The sequence below is a fragment of the Leptonotus elevatus genome, chromosome 1, assembly GCF_054856555.1.
Source record: "Leptonotus elevatus isolate MCC_2025b chromosome 1, RoL_Lele_1.0, whole genome shotgun sequence".
NCBI lineage: Eukaryota > Metazoa > Chordata > Actinopteri > Syngnathiformes > Syngnathidae > Leptonotus > Leptonotus elevatus.
In genome coordinates this window covers 50,268,673-50,286,211 of record NC_141239.1, presented here as the reverse complement: position 1 = coordinate 50,286,211, position 17,539 = coordinate 50,268,673, and the positions used below count along the sequence as shown (strand labels likewise).

The 17,539-nt window shown below is 37.5% G+C and overlaps 1 protein-coding gene and 1 long non-coding RNA gene across 2 annotated transcripts in view; one reads left to right on the top strand and one right to left on the bottom strand.

Moving 5' to 3' along the window:
* Positions 1 to 4,325, top strand: part of ntn1b (netrin 1b) — a 52,942-nt gene extending 48,617 nt beyond the window's left edge. The window contains exon 7 of the mRNA XM_086067469.1: positions 1,464 to 4,325. Within this exon, the coding sequence (XP_085923595.1) occupies positions 1,464 to 1,786 (323 nt within the window). The 3' untranslated portion in view covers positions 1,787 to 4,325. The remainder of the gene's footprint in view (positions 1 to 1,463) is intronic.
* A 10,624-nt stretch (positions 4,326 to 14,949) lies between these two features.
* Positions 14,950 to 16,024, bottom strand: LOC147184281 (uncharacterized). The gene is made up of 3 exons (XR_015090539.1): positions 15,945 to 16,024; positions 15,751 to 15,864; positions 14,950 to 15,196 (listed from the first exon to the last, which is right to left on the bottom strand). It is a non-coding gene; the product is annotated as an uncharacterized LOC147184281 (long non-coding RNA).
* Positions 16,025 to 17,539: the final 1,515 nt, after the last annotated feature.

The following is a 17,539-nucleotide window of genomic DNA, read 5'->3' as shown; positions in this document are numbered from 1 at the left end:
CAATCCATTCATTGTGCTACATTGCAAATAATACTTCCTCTACTACAACTGTTCTTGACTCATTAAGAGGATAAAGAATATATGCCTGTGAGTATTGTTATGTTTTCTATCTACATGCATTACCCCACCGATGCTTATAAAACAACTATCAGTTCTAACAATTAGCATGTCAAGGGCGTTTACATTGTTTGGTAGCATTAAGCTAAGTGGACGTTGCTAAAGCTAAATCTATGTTGTTTTAATTACACAATGTCTACTTGTAATTGTTTTATCATTAGTTTGAGCTGTCAAATGATTAAAATTTTTAAATCAGATTAATCACATTTAAGAATAGAATTTTGATTAACCTCGATTAATCACCCAATAAAAAAGGCCTTTTAATCAACATTTTTTGCCCACCAAATTTGAAGAGCACCTGTTACATGTTAATCCTTTTGACATTTAATGTTATGAGGACGTCTTCAACATTTTATATGAGCAGACGCTCATCTTCCTCTTTTTCTAATCAGTTAATTACTTGCATAATAAATTGTAAAAAAAAAAAAATGACCCCAGTAGTTTGACATGAACAAATATTCTGAATGTCATTTATTAAATGATTGACATTAATGCATGTAGTTATGTTTAGTGCTCAAACACAACCTGTGCTACCTTTGATGTAACCATCTGCGGTCAAAAACTTAAAGTATGATTAATCTGCATTAATACATCATCAATGCATTAATTTAATAATAATGAATCAATGAGTTAACACTTTAACTATGACAGCACTACAATTAACTAAAAGTGTGAGGGCAAAAAGTTAGCTTGAAGCCTCTCTTTTGATAGATTGTTCAATATTTAGCAAGCATAAAACCCTTGTATCTCATGTTTGTGCTCGTAAGACAAAGCAAAAAAAATTTTTTTTAATGGACCAAATGATGTGTTGTATCTCAAAAGCCTTGTAAATTGGTTCATTTGTATTGCATAATTTCACCTTGTTCACTCAATGGTGATAGGAACGACGATCATTACAATGTTCCCCTAAGACTCGACACAGGAATTGTAGCGTTACATGAGATGTGGATCAAGAGATAAGATGATTATGCACACATGCAGCTGCTTTGCGTGACCCCTTTGAGCAATTCCCTGTCATCTCAACCAGTGTGCTCAAGATTAGAAACGTTTGCACTATTTTAAATAAATATGAATAACACAGTTGAAATGAAAGCCACATTGGAAGGCACATCGAGGCCAGATTGGCTTCAGAGATGTGTCCCTCTTGCAGCAATCAAAGGGATGTGAAGAAATGTTCTATTTGGCTCCGCCGGTGAGGGCTGTAATTCTTCTCTCATGGCAAGTTTGTCTGCTGTAGCCAGCTTCGGCGTGAAATTATTATTATCATCATTATTTGTCGAGATGCCTGAAAAGTCCGTTTTCCGTTTTCTATCCCCTTTAACGTTCCTTTTGCTCTCCACTCTCAGCTGTCCAGGCGCACGTGCTGAAAGGGGACAAGGCGGGCGAGTGGTGGAAGTTCACCGTCAACATCATATCGGTCTACAAACAAGGCGAGCAGCGCATTCGTCGCGGGGACCAGCTGCTGTGGGTGCGCGCCAAGGACGTGGCCTGCAAATGTCCCAAGATCAAACCCGGCAGGAAGTACCTGCTCATGGGCTCGGACGATGACGACTCCCCAGGCCAGAGCGGGGTGGTGGCGGACAAGGGCAGCCTGCTCATCCCTTGGAAGGACCTGTGGGGACGCCGCCTTCGGAAGTTTCAGCAGCGCGACAAGAGGGGAAAGTGCTAGAGGGGGAAAAAGGGAGGGGGGGAGAAGTGGAGGCAAATCTCCAATGATTTGCAATGAAGAAGGGATGACAAACAAAACTGGAATGATGATTCCTAGAAAAACACAGGTGTAATGTAAAAGGGGTAATTGAGTGCTGCTGCTCTGAGTTGGGACAAAATATTAAGAAGAAAAAAACAGTTTTTTGTGAAGGAGCTCATTCTGTTTCTGTTTGTCTGTTTGCAGAGTTTGCACCTAGATGAGTTACATCACAAGGCATCAAAATCATCTGTAACCTTATTTTGTAGGAATTTCCCTGAATGGATTTTTATCACTAAGGTAAAAATAAGTTGCCCGATGTTTCTGAAGTGAAATTGTGAAAGTGTTCATAACTGTGGTCAGCTCCTCAAATGCAAACGTTACAAACAGACGCTAACATGGGCCTGCTCATATTAACACTACGTTGTCGTGGTGACCTCCGCAGTGTAAAGTACATTTTATGTGCATACATACAAAGTAGATAGATGTCATAGCACACTAGATGTAGAATAGACACGTCAACCCTGCACTTACTACGACTAGTTGACTATTTTAGAACATATGAGATATGTTCATATTTTTTCAAGTGTCGTGCAAAAGGGTAAACATACTCTATTATGCCATTTGATGCAACAAAAAAAAATCTGTATAGTTACATATTATGTGATATTAACTATTGGAAAGTGCCACTTGTACAGATAATAATGCTTCTTTCCCTGATGAATTATTATTGAATCGCTCTTTCAGATGGCAACCCAACCATTTAACTTTATTAATACCTAACTTGTTTATTTAGTTTCATACTGTCGCTATAATCACTCATTACAGTAACAGTGGTGACATTTGAAATTATGAGTAAGAAAAGTCCCTCAGTAATACTGTATATATTCTAGTCAGCAGTGTTTTAACTTTTGTTATTTGTTCCCATTTGCTCAGTGACTGTGCACCGCCACACTCTTCACACAGTAAATAAAAGAAGTATTATTTTTCTATGGAAGTCAAAAACACATCGACCTGCTGAAAACTGGACTTATAACAAGAAAGCGTGGCGTTTCTCTTCAAATATAGTGTTGCCTTGAGATACGTTTAAATTGTTCTGTGACCACACTGTAACTCAAATCAACATTCCTCATTAAAATCAACGGGTGCAATTCAGCCGTTCCAGCCTCCCATAAATATCAACAATTTTGTCCTGTAGTTAATGAGGTAAATAGAAATCTATCATATTGTAGTTTATAAAAACATATAACAGTAAAAATATTATGATTAATTCATTGCATCTCTGTGGTGTTTGTGACCTGATCACCAGGAATGATAAGGCCATGCAGACACAAAAAAAAAAAAAGTATTTCAAAACTACTGTAAGTGACTCAGAAACTGAAGTAATATGCGTCAGTTTTCACAGAGGATGAAGACCAGTACAATTTCTGTCTGTATACATATGTTGCCGCACTGTTTGTGTTCAAATATCTGTTTCTGAATACATTACAATACTGCTATATGTTGGAGATGTTTTTTATAGGGGGGAGGGAGTGTGTGTCCTATTATGTGGTAGCATTAAGCTAGCAGAATGAAAGGTAAAGTTTTAAATACATAGCATGTCATTCTCTTTGTTTTATGTTTGGTTTGACAGTAAACTTCAACCTGGAATGGCATTTTACAGTTTGAAGCAGAATTGCTCGCTATCTGCCCAACTGTTGCTACATATCGGTCACATCACACATTTTTGCTCACAAGTCAAAACAAAAAATGTACTTGTATCTCGAAGAACTCGTAAGTGGGGTCACTCGTATCTCAAGGCACTACTATCTTCAAGTTGACTGAACTGCCAAGCATGGAACTAAAATCACAATGGCTGACTGCTGGCTACATTGATTGCGATGAATACACATACAGTAGTTGGTGTTGTGGCGACAGTTACATGTGGAGTGATGAAGTAACAGATTGCATCACCTCAAAGCAGCCAAAAAGTGGTGCTTTTTAAAAAAAAAAAAAATTACTTTGGGCTTTTTTACCTGTTAAATACAAAGTTGAGCTACGGTGTTTCCACCAGGCTGACAATTTGAATTAAGTCATGCTTTCTTTGAAAATTAACCCAGTGGCGCACTTCAGTAGTCTGCATCTAACTGTAAAATATGCTCAAAAAAATCTCTGTCAAAACAAATGTGGTGGTGGTTTTTGCAGAAAGGTACTCCTACCACACTTATACCCCCCCCCCCCCCCCAGACACATATCTGAATTATTTTGTGTATACGGTGAGTAGCAGTGGCCATTGATTAGGTGGTGTAATGTCTTGTAATACTAATATATTATGTTTATCAAAGGAATATATTTAATGATGTGTGAAACATTGCAGCTTTTGTGATTATTTTTTTGTCTTTTTCTTTTTTTTTACTTTTATGACCTTTTGCATTGAATTATAGATGGCTGTAATGAAAGGTTTTGACATGTGGTTGCCAGTTGAACAGCCTGATAGCAATGAAATTTAATTCATCAGAAATAAAGCTGTGTTTAAAAAAAGAGAGAGAGAGAGCCCTGCTGAAATCAGATTTTCATTTCTAGCCTTGCAAGGGCAAAACTACGCAAACGCATTTATTCAATACACATCATATCATTTTGATTAAATATTATACCGCTTTTTGATTGGGTGATAACATTTTGCTTGCTAAAATATAATAAATACTCACCAAGATTTAATAAATTTTTTTAGACACAGGTCATTTTTTCCATTAGCCATTTTCTATGCTGCTTGTCCTTATTAAGTGGAGTTGGACACGATGTCTTCGAGTGAGAGCTGTAGTTTCACCCTTGATTGGTCGCAAGTCAATCATAGGGCACATATAAACAAACAAAGATTCATACACCTACTGTATAGGCAGTTAGTACTCTTTTTTTGTAGACAGCACACTTGCACTCAATATAAAAACTCGCAGATCTTCATTTTCGTGCCGGAGTCTCTTTTTGCTATGTTTGTAAATTTGGCAGACTGCACTACTCCATGCAGCGGACAATGGGCATTTTCTGTTACATGCACCCGGTGCACCTCACAACTATACTTTAGACTAGTGATGCACCGAATATCCGGCCACCGAAAAATAAAATTAAAGCCGAAAGAATATGGTCGAAATAGGATGTTGTGGTGACGCAAGCAAAAAAAAAAAAACGCTGCAAGCAAGCAAGCGTCTGTTTGAATTAAACAGCGAACGCGGGAGTAAGTGTCTGCTTTTTCTTCTCGCTGGCTTTTCACCGTGTGAGTCTGCACCGGTCAGCCGCAGCAGCTCCCGGGGTCATTGCGCACACCAGTGGAGAGGGGCGTCGCTTGGTGTACAACATTTAAGAGGGTTGAAAAAAGACAGAACTGCCGTGTACTGCAGTACAGGTGAGCCACTCTTTCTCCTGCAGCGCCTTCCCTTTTTCTTTTTTTTTTGTAGACTAGACCTTAGACCAACTATAAGTCTGCCAACATGTGTGGTGGATGCCATTGTAGTTCATTCATAAATATGAAAAGAGTTTGCCTCTGAATCCTTGTAGAAATCAATTCGTTAAACGCATCATTATTATTATCAGCTTTTTAAAATATTTTGGCACAGTTATGCAGGGGGTCACACACACACACAATATAAGCGATTGGAGTGGAAGGCGGTCTCCAAGCACCCACTTCACAGCGGTGATCTATGATCATCCTTGCCCAATTTAAATCATCCGCAAGTAGATGTTTGTTTGCAATTCCTTATAAACTTACTTTGTGTGTTTCAATCTTCTGCATGGACTCCAGCAAGTCTATTTCTGCTTCCACAATGTTAAATACTGTGTGCGCCTCTGCAGCACTGAATTTAAAGGGAATGAAAGTATGCACTTTCATTGGCCAGAAAGTAAGTCAGCTGTGTTCACTCCCACAACGGCACAAATACAACGTTCTACTTGCACCCAACTCCACCCATGCACACATTTAGTCTCCACTTGCTCAAGGCATGGAAAAAAGGCCATTGGTGCTCAATGAACCTAACATTCATGTTTTTAGATTGTGCTAAGAAGCTAGAGCAGAGATTTGAACTGTTGGGCATTGGACATGCTGACCACTGGCTTACATATTTATTCTGCCATATTCTGTATGCATTTCATCTTTACTAAGGATAACTGAACCCATTTTTCGCCACTGTTAACTGAAACAATAGGCTTATTTTATATTGACATGTTTCTTCAAAATGGCCACCCTTTACTCTGATTACTTCGTAGTACAATCTTGGCATTCTAACCTCTGGGAACTCTTTCATTTCAGGTGACAGACTACCTCTTGAAGCAAAAAAGTAACCTGAGCCAAGGGTGGCTATTTTGAAAAAATCTAGAATATAAAACATGTTTTGAGTTATTATTGAGTTATTTTTAAGTAATTGAAAAAAAAAAGTAAGTAATTATAAAAATAAAGCAATCGCAATAAATGAGAAGGTGTGCCCAAACTTTTGGCCTGCACCGTAGGCTACTGTTAATATATATGTATTGTAAGAGATAAATGAGGCATAGCACCGTAATTGTTACCTAGTCCACATGTAATGTTGAGAAAGAAAAAAATAAAAATTTGAATTTGAGGTAAAAACAAGCATTTACGCTGACAGGAAACATCAACCAAGTCCTGCTAAATGTATTGTTCAGATCCACTGGGGAAAAAAAGCAATTGTGGTTGTCGTAATGAAGGTTGAACATAAGGAACGATGCCCCCTGCAAGTTTAACCTAAAGTGCAGATGTTCCTGAAGCTGGGAGGCAACATCAGTTACTCTATTCATTTGGGGATTTTAAAACAAAATACTACTTTGTGGCCATGCTTCGAATGTGAGTCCATCTGAATTGACAGGATGGTGACATACTCTTCCTGCAATGCTGAGTGCAAAATGCTCAAAAGGGACCAACCTGTTAAGTCACCAGTGACGTTTAAGCTGTGTTCTCCATTAACTTCGGCTCACTGCTGTTACTGGCTGTAAAACATGTCGAACTTGCTAATAAACTGCGGGCAGCACAATATGATACTGTTGGTTTCATTGTAAAGGTACACAGTTAAGACATTTGACGCGACTCTTAATTGTTCATCTTATGGCACTTTTTTCTGTTCCAACATAATAAGCTAAATCCACAGAGGCATGCTTCGGTGGCTTCTGTGTGGATAAAACCTGACCTGAACCCAATCAAACACCACTGGGATCAAATAGTTCGTGGCTGTGATGTGGGTAGAGAGGGAACATATGACAGAACTTTCTGACTTCAGGATGATGTTCATAAATCGCTCAATGGGCCCGTCAGCTGCATCAGTTTGGAACTTTCCACAATTGCACCATTGCCATTGTCTTCCTTTTAACGGTGACTACACTTTGGAAAAATAAAATAAAAATTCCACTTGTTTGCCTGGCTCGCTGTTGCCAGTGATGTGACACAATGAGGTTATTCCAGGCAGAACGGCCTTCTTGCCCTTGGTGTGCTGTGCTGACAACTGAAAGGAAACATGCATATATGCTCGCTAGTACCCACTGAGCATTGTTGCCTTAACACAATGTTATGAATTTGTCCTTATATTTGTTCCTTATTCTTCTTATTTGAAAGGCGCTCTAAATTTAGACTATGGACTCTGTTATTATGGAATGCATTGCTAACTTCAATCAGATGAAATTCACATATTGTATAAATCCTATTGTCATGACTTAAGTGTTTTATTGCACTACACTGTCGAGTATTTGCCGTTTATTAAAGCAATAGAAGTATAGAAAAGGCCAACTTGGGACTGCTTTAAAGGCAATACCAGTTAAATGTCCTGCCTTGAAACGGTGTTAAAAATGAATAAAATGAAGAAATAAAAAATGGCCCCTAATTAAACTTGCTTCTAACCCTTCCAAAACACTAAGGTATACAATAAGAAAAATGCAAGCATAGAACAGATTATTTTTTTAACATTTCAGAACAATGTGGTTCCAGAATTGGAAAAGAGAAAAAAAACTCGCAAATGTACGCGTTTTTTTTCTCGCAAATTTGCGACTTTATATAATGGCAGATTTGAGAGAAAAAAAACTCAAAAGCTTACGAGAAATACACGAAGCGTACTACTCGACTATTTGTGCCAATATTTTTCGGTCGGGTTTATAAATAAGAGGATAGTAATTGCTTTACCATAGATTAACCATATCATGTTAAGCATTCGCTCTTTGAACCGTTGTGTACGGCCACTGAAAGACGCCTCGCTTTGCAAAGGGTCCACACACGGACGATCAAGCATTTAAGTTAATTTGTTCAAATGTATATTTACTTGTACATTTATGTTTCCAGAATGATTATTTACACATTCATACATTTTTGTATTTTTTTTGTACAAGTATCTAAGTTGATGTGTCGAATCTGCTGCTCTCCGTCATTCACTAGCATTTACCTAAAGTATGCTAGCGTCTGATTGGTTAGTGTTAGTCATCTGATAGGAGATCAGGAAGTGTTGTTGCTCTAGCTGCGATGAATGACGATGAATGATGAATGAATGATAAAGTTTAAATTTAAGAATGAATCTGTCTCCATCCTGCCCTTTTATTTTATAAAGTGTCTCATTATCCACCATCGAATTCTCACATGATTAGACTATAGCTACGCTATGTGTATTTCTCGTAAGTTTCTGAGGGTTTTTTTTCTCTGAATATTGCCTCTGCCCTCTAAATTTTTTATTTTTTTTTTACGTGGCCCTAATACGTTGTCGTACCTTCTCAGATTGTCTTATAATTATCTAATAATGTATTTCCAAAACATTCTGGTGTAAATGAACAAGGTTCTAATGGCTATTAATGGGGGGAGGGCGAGAAGTAATTATTGAGACCTGCCCAAATGAGTTTGGCCACAGAGTTGAGAGGCCTGAGACACTTGAGTGGATTAGCTGTTTGAGAAGAAGAAGGGGGAACACCCGAGAGGATCACAGAGACTGATTTGCATCATCGGCCTAAAGCGCCACCGTGTCTAATCTGCGCTCACACGGCCGCGTTGCACATCGGGGGAATGTCTAGAAAAAGGACTTCTCTCATAAGGGACATTGCCAAGTCAACATATTCAGTCAACTTTCAGGCCCAAGACACATTTGTTCAATTCTGATTTTACATGTCTGCAAATTAACTTTGGCCTATATGCAATTTTGTTGCTTTTCTTTCCTGGCTATTAATTCATCGACTGATGTTAAAACTGGGACACTAGTTCAAATGCTAAACATCAAGGAAACGTATTGTAGAATAACCCACTTTGACTTTATCAGTTTTTTGAGTGACAAAAAAATGCAATTTTTTAATTATTGTCTTGAAAGTGTCGCAACAAAAAGGCAACATAAAACATGCTGTCATTGGCTGTTTAAATCAAATGTAAATTAAAAGATGGAAGTTATGTGTTCAAAAGGCTAAATGGTCACTAATGGGAAATATACCTTGTTTTTATCAGACAGCAACAGTATACACCAGACAACAGATTCGTGTAATATGTAATATGTAAATATTAGGGATGTTTCGATACCACTTTTTTTTTCAGACCCATACCAGTACGAGTACTTCACTCTTCACTGATACAGAAATCAAGTTCGAATGCCCCTCGTACTTTTGATGGACACAATTTCCCCAAAAACAATGATAGATCATTTTAAAGAAATACCTATATCTCAATACAGCATGTTTCCTTAAAATTGCATGAAATGAATGGCAATTTTCTATTCTTTTTATTCCTAATTTCAAGTTCCTGATTGTAAAACGGCCACAAGAGGGCAGGATCGGCCGACGTCGTGAGTATCGATACCTTGAACTAAGGCCTGGTAATGGTATTGGTACACGCCAGTGTACAATTAGTACAGTGGTTGATAAATGGTAAATGGACTGCATTTATATAGCGCTTTAACTACACCGTATGGTGCCCAAAGCTCTTTACAATTAAGCCTCACATTCACCCATTCATACATACACACCGGTGGTCGACTGCTGCCATGCAATGCGCTGCCAGGTCCACTGGGAGCAAATCGGGGTTCAGTGTCTTGCTCAAGGACACTTCGACATGGTCATCGGGGGTGAGGATCGAACCCACAACCTTACAGATGGGAGACGACCACTAATCCACTGAGGCACGCCGCCCTTTCTCAAATGGGAGTACGAGTACCCCTGGGGGTACGTGATGGCACTCCAGAGGGTACGTGAGATTTTAAAATATATTATTGTAAATAGTTCAGAGTAATATAAGTTCAAAAAATGAATTTCATATTCAGCAGGCTATTCATTTTCAGTGTCCTAAAAACCTAGCATCTCCCCCAGACCAGAATGGTTCGACCCAATTTGTCGTATGCCACATAGAAACACCTGTCAATCACTTGAAAACTTTATTTAAAATTCAGTTACCTGTAATTATTTCTTTTTGAGAACAGAGCTTTACTAAGATCCCAAAAGACTTTAACTTTATGTTACGATCTATCTCTGGATTGCAGATGAAAAGTAGTCTTTTGGCTAATTCTGGCATATTTACTGAATTTTTTTTTTTTTAACTCATTCACTGCCATTGACGGGTATAAACATCAAAATTTCATTTGAACTATTTCTATTAGTTTCACATTTTTCCCACTTTTGTTAAGAAGAGTATGAAAACCTAGAATTTTTTTTATTGTACATTTAGAACAGATATAAAATTTATGATTAATCGTGAGTTAACTATTGAAGTCATGCGATTAAGTACAATTAAAATTTTTAATTGTCTGACGCCCCTAATTTTTAATAATCTTTTATTTTATTTTTAATTCGGGGCATCAGGCGATTACATTTTTTAATTGTAATTAATCACATGACTTCGTTAGTTAACTCACGATTAATCACAAATTTTATATATGTTCTAAATGTACAATACAGTTTTTTTTCTGGGTTTTCATGCTCTTGTTAACAAAAGTGGAAAAATTTTGAAACTAATAGAAATAGTTCAAATACATTTTTGACGTCTATAGCCGTCAATGGCAGTGAATGACTTAATATGTACTGGCCCTGATACAAATAAATAGATAAATAAATAAATAAAAATTGTATCTGCACAAATCTTTATTTATATTTAAATTAATTATTTATTCATTTATTTTCTTATTTATATTTATACTTATAATATTTTTATTTCCAAATAGTTCAAGAGACCACATAAATACAAATAGAGAAACTAGGTTTTAAGTATTTTTATTATTATTATTATTATTATTATTATTATTATTATTATTATTATTATTATTATTATTATTGCAGAAATGCTTTGCGCTGGTTAGGGGGTTCTTGGCTGAAATTCTTTTTTCACAGGGGTTACGTCACTGAAAAAAAGTTGAGAACCCCTGTAATATTTTGGTTACTCCAGTTAGTGATACTAAAGGGTAAAAAAATAAAAATAGACACCACTGTCAATATAAAACAACACAGTACAACACCCTGCAAACCACTATAAAGAACATGCTAAATAATTATTAGAAATAAAAAATGAACATTAGTATACTAAGTAGAGGAAGGGGTTGTGGGTTCAAATCCAGGTGCTTGCCTTTCTATGTGGAGTTTGCATGTTCTCACCATAGTTTTCGAAAATATCTATGGTAGATTAATTGAAGGTTCCAAATTTTCCATTGGTGTGAATGTTAGTATGAATGTTTGTTTTAGTGACCAGTTCAGTCCAGTCCAGTTCCATTTAGGGTGTACCCAAGCCTCTTACCATCATACCTTGACCATCAACATTTTTATGCCATCCGAAAGTATACATTTTCACCGACATCTGTCCTGTGATGGCTGTTTTTTCCCAAGCTCTCATTCGCAGTCATGTGACGTGAAGAAGGGTAGTGGGAACTGAAGAGTGAAGCATCTTTGGGGATGTAAGGAGAGCTTAAAGAGGCACTTGATACAGGACGTGCACGGATACGTATAGGCGCAATCCAGGACACACACACACACATACACTCGCCAAATGCATGACACCCTCTGCATTTGACACTAACACCTTGCGAGTCCTCCCAACCCCCGACTCTTCTTTCCCTCACCAATTCATTCCCTCCAAACCTCTCCATTTCTCTCTTTCAATGCACATGGTTCAAAAGCTGTATTTCTGGCTTACTACATTGGGGCACAAAAGCTCTTCTTATGCATCCTGGAGGAACCCCACTAGAGAGGCCTCCATCCCATCTTGGATAGGAGAGTGCACACAGACAGAGAGCTTTCTTCTCATTACCATTTCCATACAGGATTAAGCCACTTGGCTTTTGGATCTTGTGTAGTATATTTTAACCCTCCCCGACTCCCATGTGCATTCTCTGGCTCTCAGTTAAATGTGCAGTGAGACAATAAGCTCATAAAATCGTTCTTTTTCATGTCTTTCCTCGCACACAATCACATTAAGAGCAGCATGAATGGATTTCATTCAACAATAAGTCATTTATCTCCCGGAGAAGCCCTGTCTCATTCCGTCATGCACAATAGAACATTAAATGCGATTTGACGTTTTTTTTGTAAACATTCCTTAATGTCTGGGTTGTTTTTATGAAGATGCCTATTATTATTTTTATTGATTTTAACCAATCTTTAATATAAATACTGCTAGTGATAGCGAAACCGCAAAATCCAAATCTATTGTGCGAGGCTGGTTTATAATTATTCCCATTGGAAGCCATTTATAGCAGATTTGTTTGTTCCAAGCTCGTCATAAAAACTCTACTGATGATATTTGAGGTAACATTGTAACATTCTCAAACTGTCATTCAGTATAAACAGATTGTAAAATACAACTAAAATAAATGAAAGCTACTCGTTTAAAGACACCCCGGCAGAATCATAACGGAGATAATGCAAGCAATGCTGCTTTGTTAAACACATTTGTCAAGTCAACCATATCATATTCATAGTATTGTTTATAATGCACTGAACATCCAGACCCTTTCTGATGCCATTACTGGTGCTATGGATACTTTTTCACCGTTGCCCACAGAAAAACACAGAGAAGAAACCAAACACGGGTGTTTTAAGTAATACTTTAAATGCTGTAAAACTGTACTTAAGAACAAAGTAAGTAAAAATTCAAAAAAAAATTCTGTCAATTATATAATACACATTTTGCTAACATGGTACAATGAAAAAAAAGTATTAACTTTCATTGCACTGAAAAGAAAAGAAACAAAAGCTAGCTAGCGTTGGCTTTTAAACCATCAAAAAGACTTGTCCGCTTTGCTTTGGTAATGTTGTGAACCTGCTAATTAGAACAACTGGTGGAAAAAAACAAACATTTGACCCGTATGTGTTTTACAGATTAGGCAACTATTTCCTGAATGCCACAAGACACAACACATTTGCCTCAAATCATTAGTGGAACAACAACATCAAACAATTAGGTCGACATTGTGCCTTATAAGTCATATGACATCTTAATTAATCAAGAATCACCCACAGTTGACATTACTTTTCTCTCGTTAAACATTTTTTACATAATATTGATGTCCGTGGAGGTAGAAAAAATAGCAAGCCTAGAAAGTATGGATGGTCAAAAGAAAAGTCATCAGAAAAATAAATACTCAGATATGTGAACATTCTGCCGTAAGTACTTTGTTACTCCACTACCACTGTCGCACGATTATGGCTTGATCTCAAAGTTTAAAGGAACATTATTCCATATTGGAAAGTGCGTGTGAGTACGTTTTTCATGCTAAATCAGTGACAAAAGATGGAAAAAGGAAAGAAAAAAAAAGGCCATGTGGAATTTTCCTCCTAAATGCTTGGCTCTCCTCCCACCTTCTTCCACCCACTCCTCATTGGGTTACATTCATATCTGAAATGCTCAGGGACAAAAACAAACTCCAGAGTGACTTCAGGGTCTGGGATCTTCAAATAAAGCCGGCCCGGGTGTCATGGGGACCAGGAAGTGGAATTAACTGCTATATTAGCTGACCTTCATCTTGTTGTTTGTCGCAACGTGGCTGGCCGGGTCCGAGGCCGGCCTGTAACCACGGTCTCCGGGCCCAACAATGTGGGCATTTCCCTCGGCAGAAAAAACACACACACACAGGCTTTGGAGTTTACTGAGCAAACAAGAAGACCGCTGCCAAACACTTCTCACTCCCACATTTCACAATCACTTTTTCTATTGCCATTTTTCCCCCCACTCTTTGCTCTTGCTCGTCCATGGAGCTCTGAGAAGCTCGCAGACAGTTCTGGGTCGAGTGTGAGACAGAAGTTGTGGGAAAACAAAGCGCTGACCTATGTTGAGATTTAGTGTTCGAAAAACCATTCACGCCGCTGTCAGTACGTCTATAACTCTCAGAACGTTGGCAAATTTTAAACCTGTTTAAAAACAATGAGATGTCTTGTGTATGACTTTTCAAGGCATCCTAAAATTTACATTACCAATTCATTGGATCACTTATTATAATGAGTCACATTCAATGTAAATATCGGCCTATATGACATTGCACTAAATTCATTGAAATCAGGAATTTATTTTACAGAGGATAAGCGGTTCAGATAATGGATGGATGGAAGGTTGCAATGTCTGACTAAAAAGTATTCAATCAAAAGTCATGCTTTCTGAAATGAATCAAGGAATGAATCTGGCATGAATCACACGTTTTTGTTCACTTTGTTTAGTCTTCGTTTTGTGTCATGTTTTCCCTGTCTTGCTATTTTCACGTCATGTCTACTCGTTTTTTGCTAGCACCTGTAATTGTCAGCCCTGTTCCTTGTGTCTACCAATCAGCTTGTCCAGGTGTACCTCGTTGTCTCGTCTCGTCTGCTTCTGTTCATAGTTGTTGTTTATCATGGTTCTTGTCTTGGTGATTTTTTTTCTTTTTTACTTTGAATCTTGATTATTTGGGGATTTTTTTTTTTTTTTAATGAAGTACACTCTAAAAAGAGAATTGTTGAATTAATTTAAGATTACAAATTGAATTGTTGACCAACTTTAAAAAAAAAATAGCTTCAATTGGTAACACAATTGAATTAAATTAATCCAAAGTGAATAGATTACATTTAATTGTTCATTACATTTTTGATCAATTTTGGATTCATTTAATTATGAGTTCATTAAAATTCATATATTTGCTTTGGATTAATTTTGGATTCATTTAACTCAATTAATTAAACTTAATCTATTTACTTTGGATTATTTTAATTCAATCGTGTGTTACCAATTGAAGTGATTTTATTTTTAAATGGTCAACAATTTGTAGTCTTAAATTGGTTCAACAATTCTTTTTTTAGAGTGTATATATTGGTGAGCTTTTAGTTTTTTGAAAATGATTCTTTTTGGGGTCGGAGAGTCATCGTGTCTTACCTCTCAGCTTCCTTGCATTTGGGTCCGCCATTATTTGCCTCAACTGTCAACTGTCTTGCCTCACACACACCAATTTACCTGCATCCCTGACAGAATCGAATGGTCAGAAACACAACTAAACCTGCATGAAATTACAAGCACAACATTTGCTGTTTTACTTAGAATTGGTATTCAAACAGTCCTCTTCATCATGCTGTTCATATTTTGATGTCATGAGACCAAGAAGACACCTAAAGGTTGATCACCAGTACATCATCATTGTGAGGCCTTTCTTGTCAATGGATCTAACTTTGGGCATGCACATTCAAAAGTTTACAGCGCATTTTGGGTTCTTAGAATTGCCCAAAAAACACAGAAAATACAGAGTGATCTGTTGTTTTTGTTTAAATTGAGTTGACAGTAAATGTGTGAGCAACAGCATCTGCAAACTAAAGGAATAGATTGACAATCCATTCATGTTTCCTGACTAGAAGTGGATGATGCGCCAAGAGGGATGGCCACTATGGTTAAAAAAACAACAACAACATTCTTCAGGTATGTAAGGTTGAGATGAAGGGACAGCAGAATGTCAGCAAAATATCAAGTCCCAGTGGGTGATGATGCTATTGGGTCAATGTGTGCGTCTCACAAAGGTGCTTACAATTCATCCTAGCAGGCATCAAAGCGCAAAGGCCATCAAAGGCTTCCCATCGACGTTAGGATCGAAAGTCTCGTCAGAGTAATCTTCACAGGAGGAGGATTTAAGTCGGCCTGTCTGCCACAAACAAATCGATGTAAAGATTACCTGAGAGATCTCACAAACACACGCAGGTGCCTGGATGAACATCACATCACCTTCTTGGACTCGCACAAATACTGGTATAAACAAATCCTATTAGTTACTTCACTATTCTGGAAACAAAAAACATTTGCTTAGTCTAGCTTACTCATAAGGAGGAATGTCATTACCATGGAAACTGACCATATTTGGAAACCTCCTTTGAAATCCTGACTGGTTAGGTCTCAGAAGTGTCTGATTGGCTCAGCCGGTAGAACTCCTGATTTGGGAAATGGGAGGCTGGGGATCAAATCCTGTTCCAGGAAGTTTCTAACTCACTTTAGTAACTACTATTAGAAACTTGTAGCGTTGCACGGAAACCCTTGAAACCCTGAGTCCTTTGAAATCCAAGGTCACACATTCTGACAGCTGAATTTTTCATTTCATTTTAGTAACATCGGTTAAAAATCGTGACTCTCGAGTCACAGATTATGACGGATGAATTTTGTGATAACTGTAAAAATATTGTGATCATGCAAAGAAGCCAAACCCTCCTTTGAAACCCTGACTGGTTATGATTCAGAAGGGGTCACTGCATGGCTTGGTTGGTAGACCTGGCTGGGGATTTAATCCTATTCAGTTTTCATTGTCACTCAATTTTATACCAATTTTTTTTTCAGTTTTGCCTTAGTCAATAATGAACATTTCAAATTGCCACAAATATATAGCATTATTGCTACACCGAAGGGAAAAAGAACACAAAAAATGTTGCAGACTGTATTTTTAAAGAAAAAATATACTACAGTAAAAATAATCCCATAATATTAGGAGCACAAAAATGTAGTAATCCCTCACAGTAGCTGCTGTCTCTTTAGAGACCTGCAATATATTTCTATCCATCCATTGACTATAGTGCAGAATATTGCCATCTACCTTGCATTTCTCTCAGGTCTCTAGCACAGAAGTAAAACATAATTTAAGTGCCGCAATCACAAATACATCATCACCTTAAATTCTAAATGGTATATACTTTAGTGTTTCTCAAAATGTGACAGTGAGGTAGCCTAAAGCCATCAATTTTTATCGATTTCGCTTCTTCCAAAGTTTGACAAATGCTGATTTATAATATAGATCGACCGACTGTCATGTTGTTTTTACTCCTTTGCTTAGATAGTATACATTCACATATATGAAATGTGTTTCTCCCTATTGACTTAGAGTGCATATAATATATGAAGTGGTAATTTGTTTCCATAACTTATCAATTCAAAATGTATTTTTTTATGTTTTTTTCCCTCTTCTCACATTCAGATTTTTTCATCTTTTCCCCTCAAACCTTCATGAAGTCAGTGTTGTCACTGTTGTGAGTAACTGAGCAGGACAGGAGCATCCAGTCGTTGGCATTTCATTCGCCCTTTGCATCCAGGAAAAGATAACTCCGGCCAAACTCTCTGCTCATCCAGTCATGTTTGAGATTCCTCAGCAATGTGTGCTGTCTTCTTCCATTTGGAGAACAACGTATTTTCCGTGATAAAAGACTGGCGGATGTGGCCTGACCTGCATGAAAAATATGGAAAACAACTAAGATGATTATTCTCTCTCTCTCTCTCTCTCTCTCTCTCTCTCTCTCTCTCTCTCTCTCTCTCTCTCTCTCTCTCTCTCTCTCTCTCTC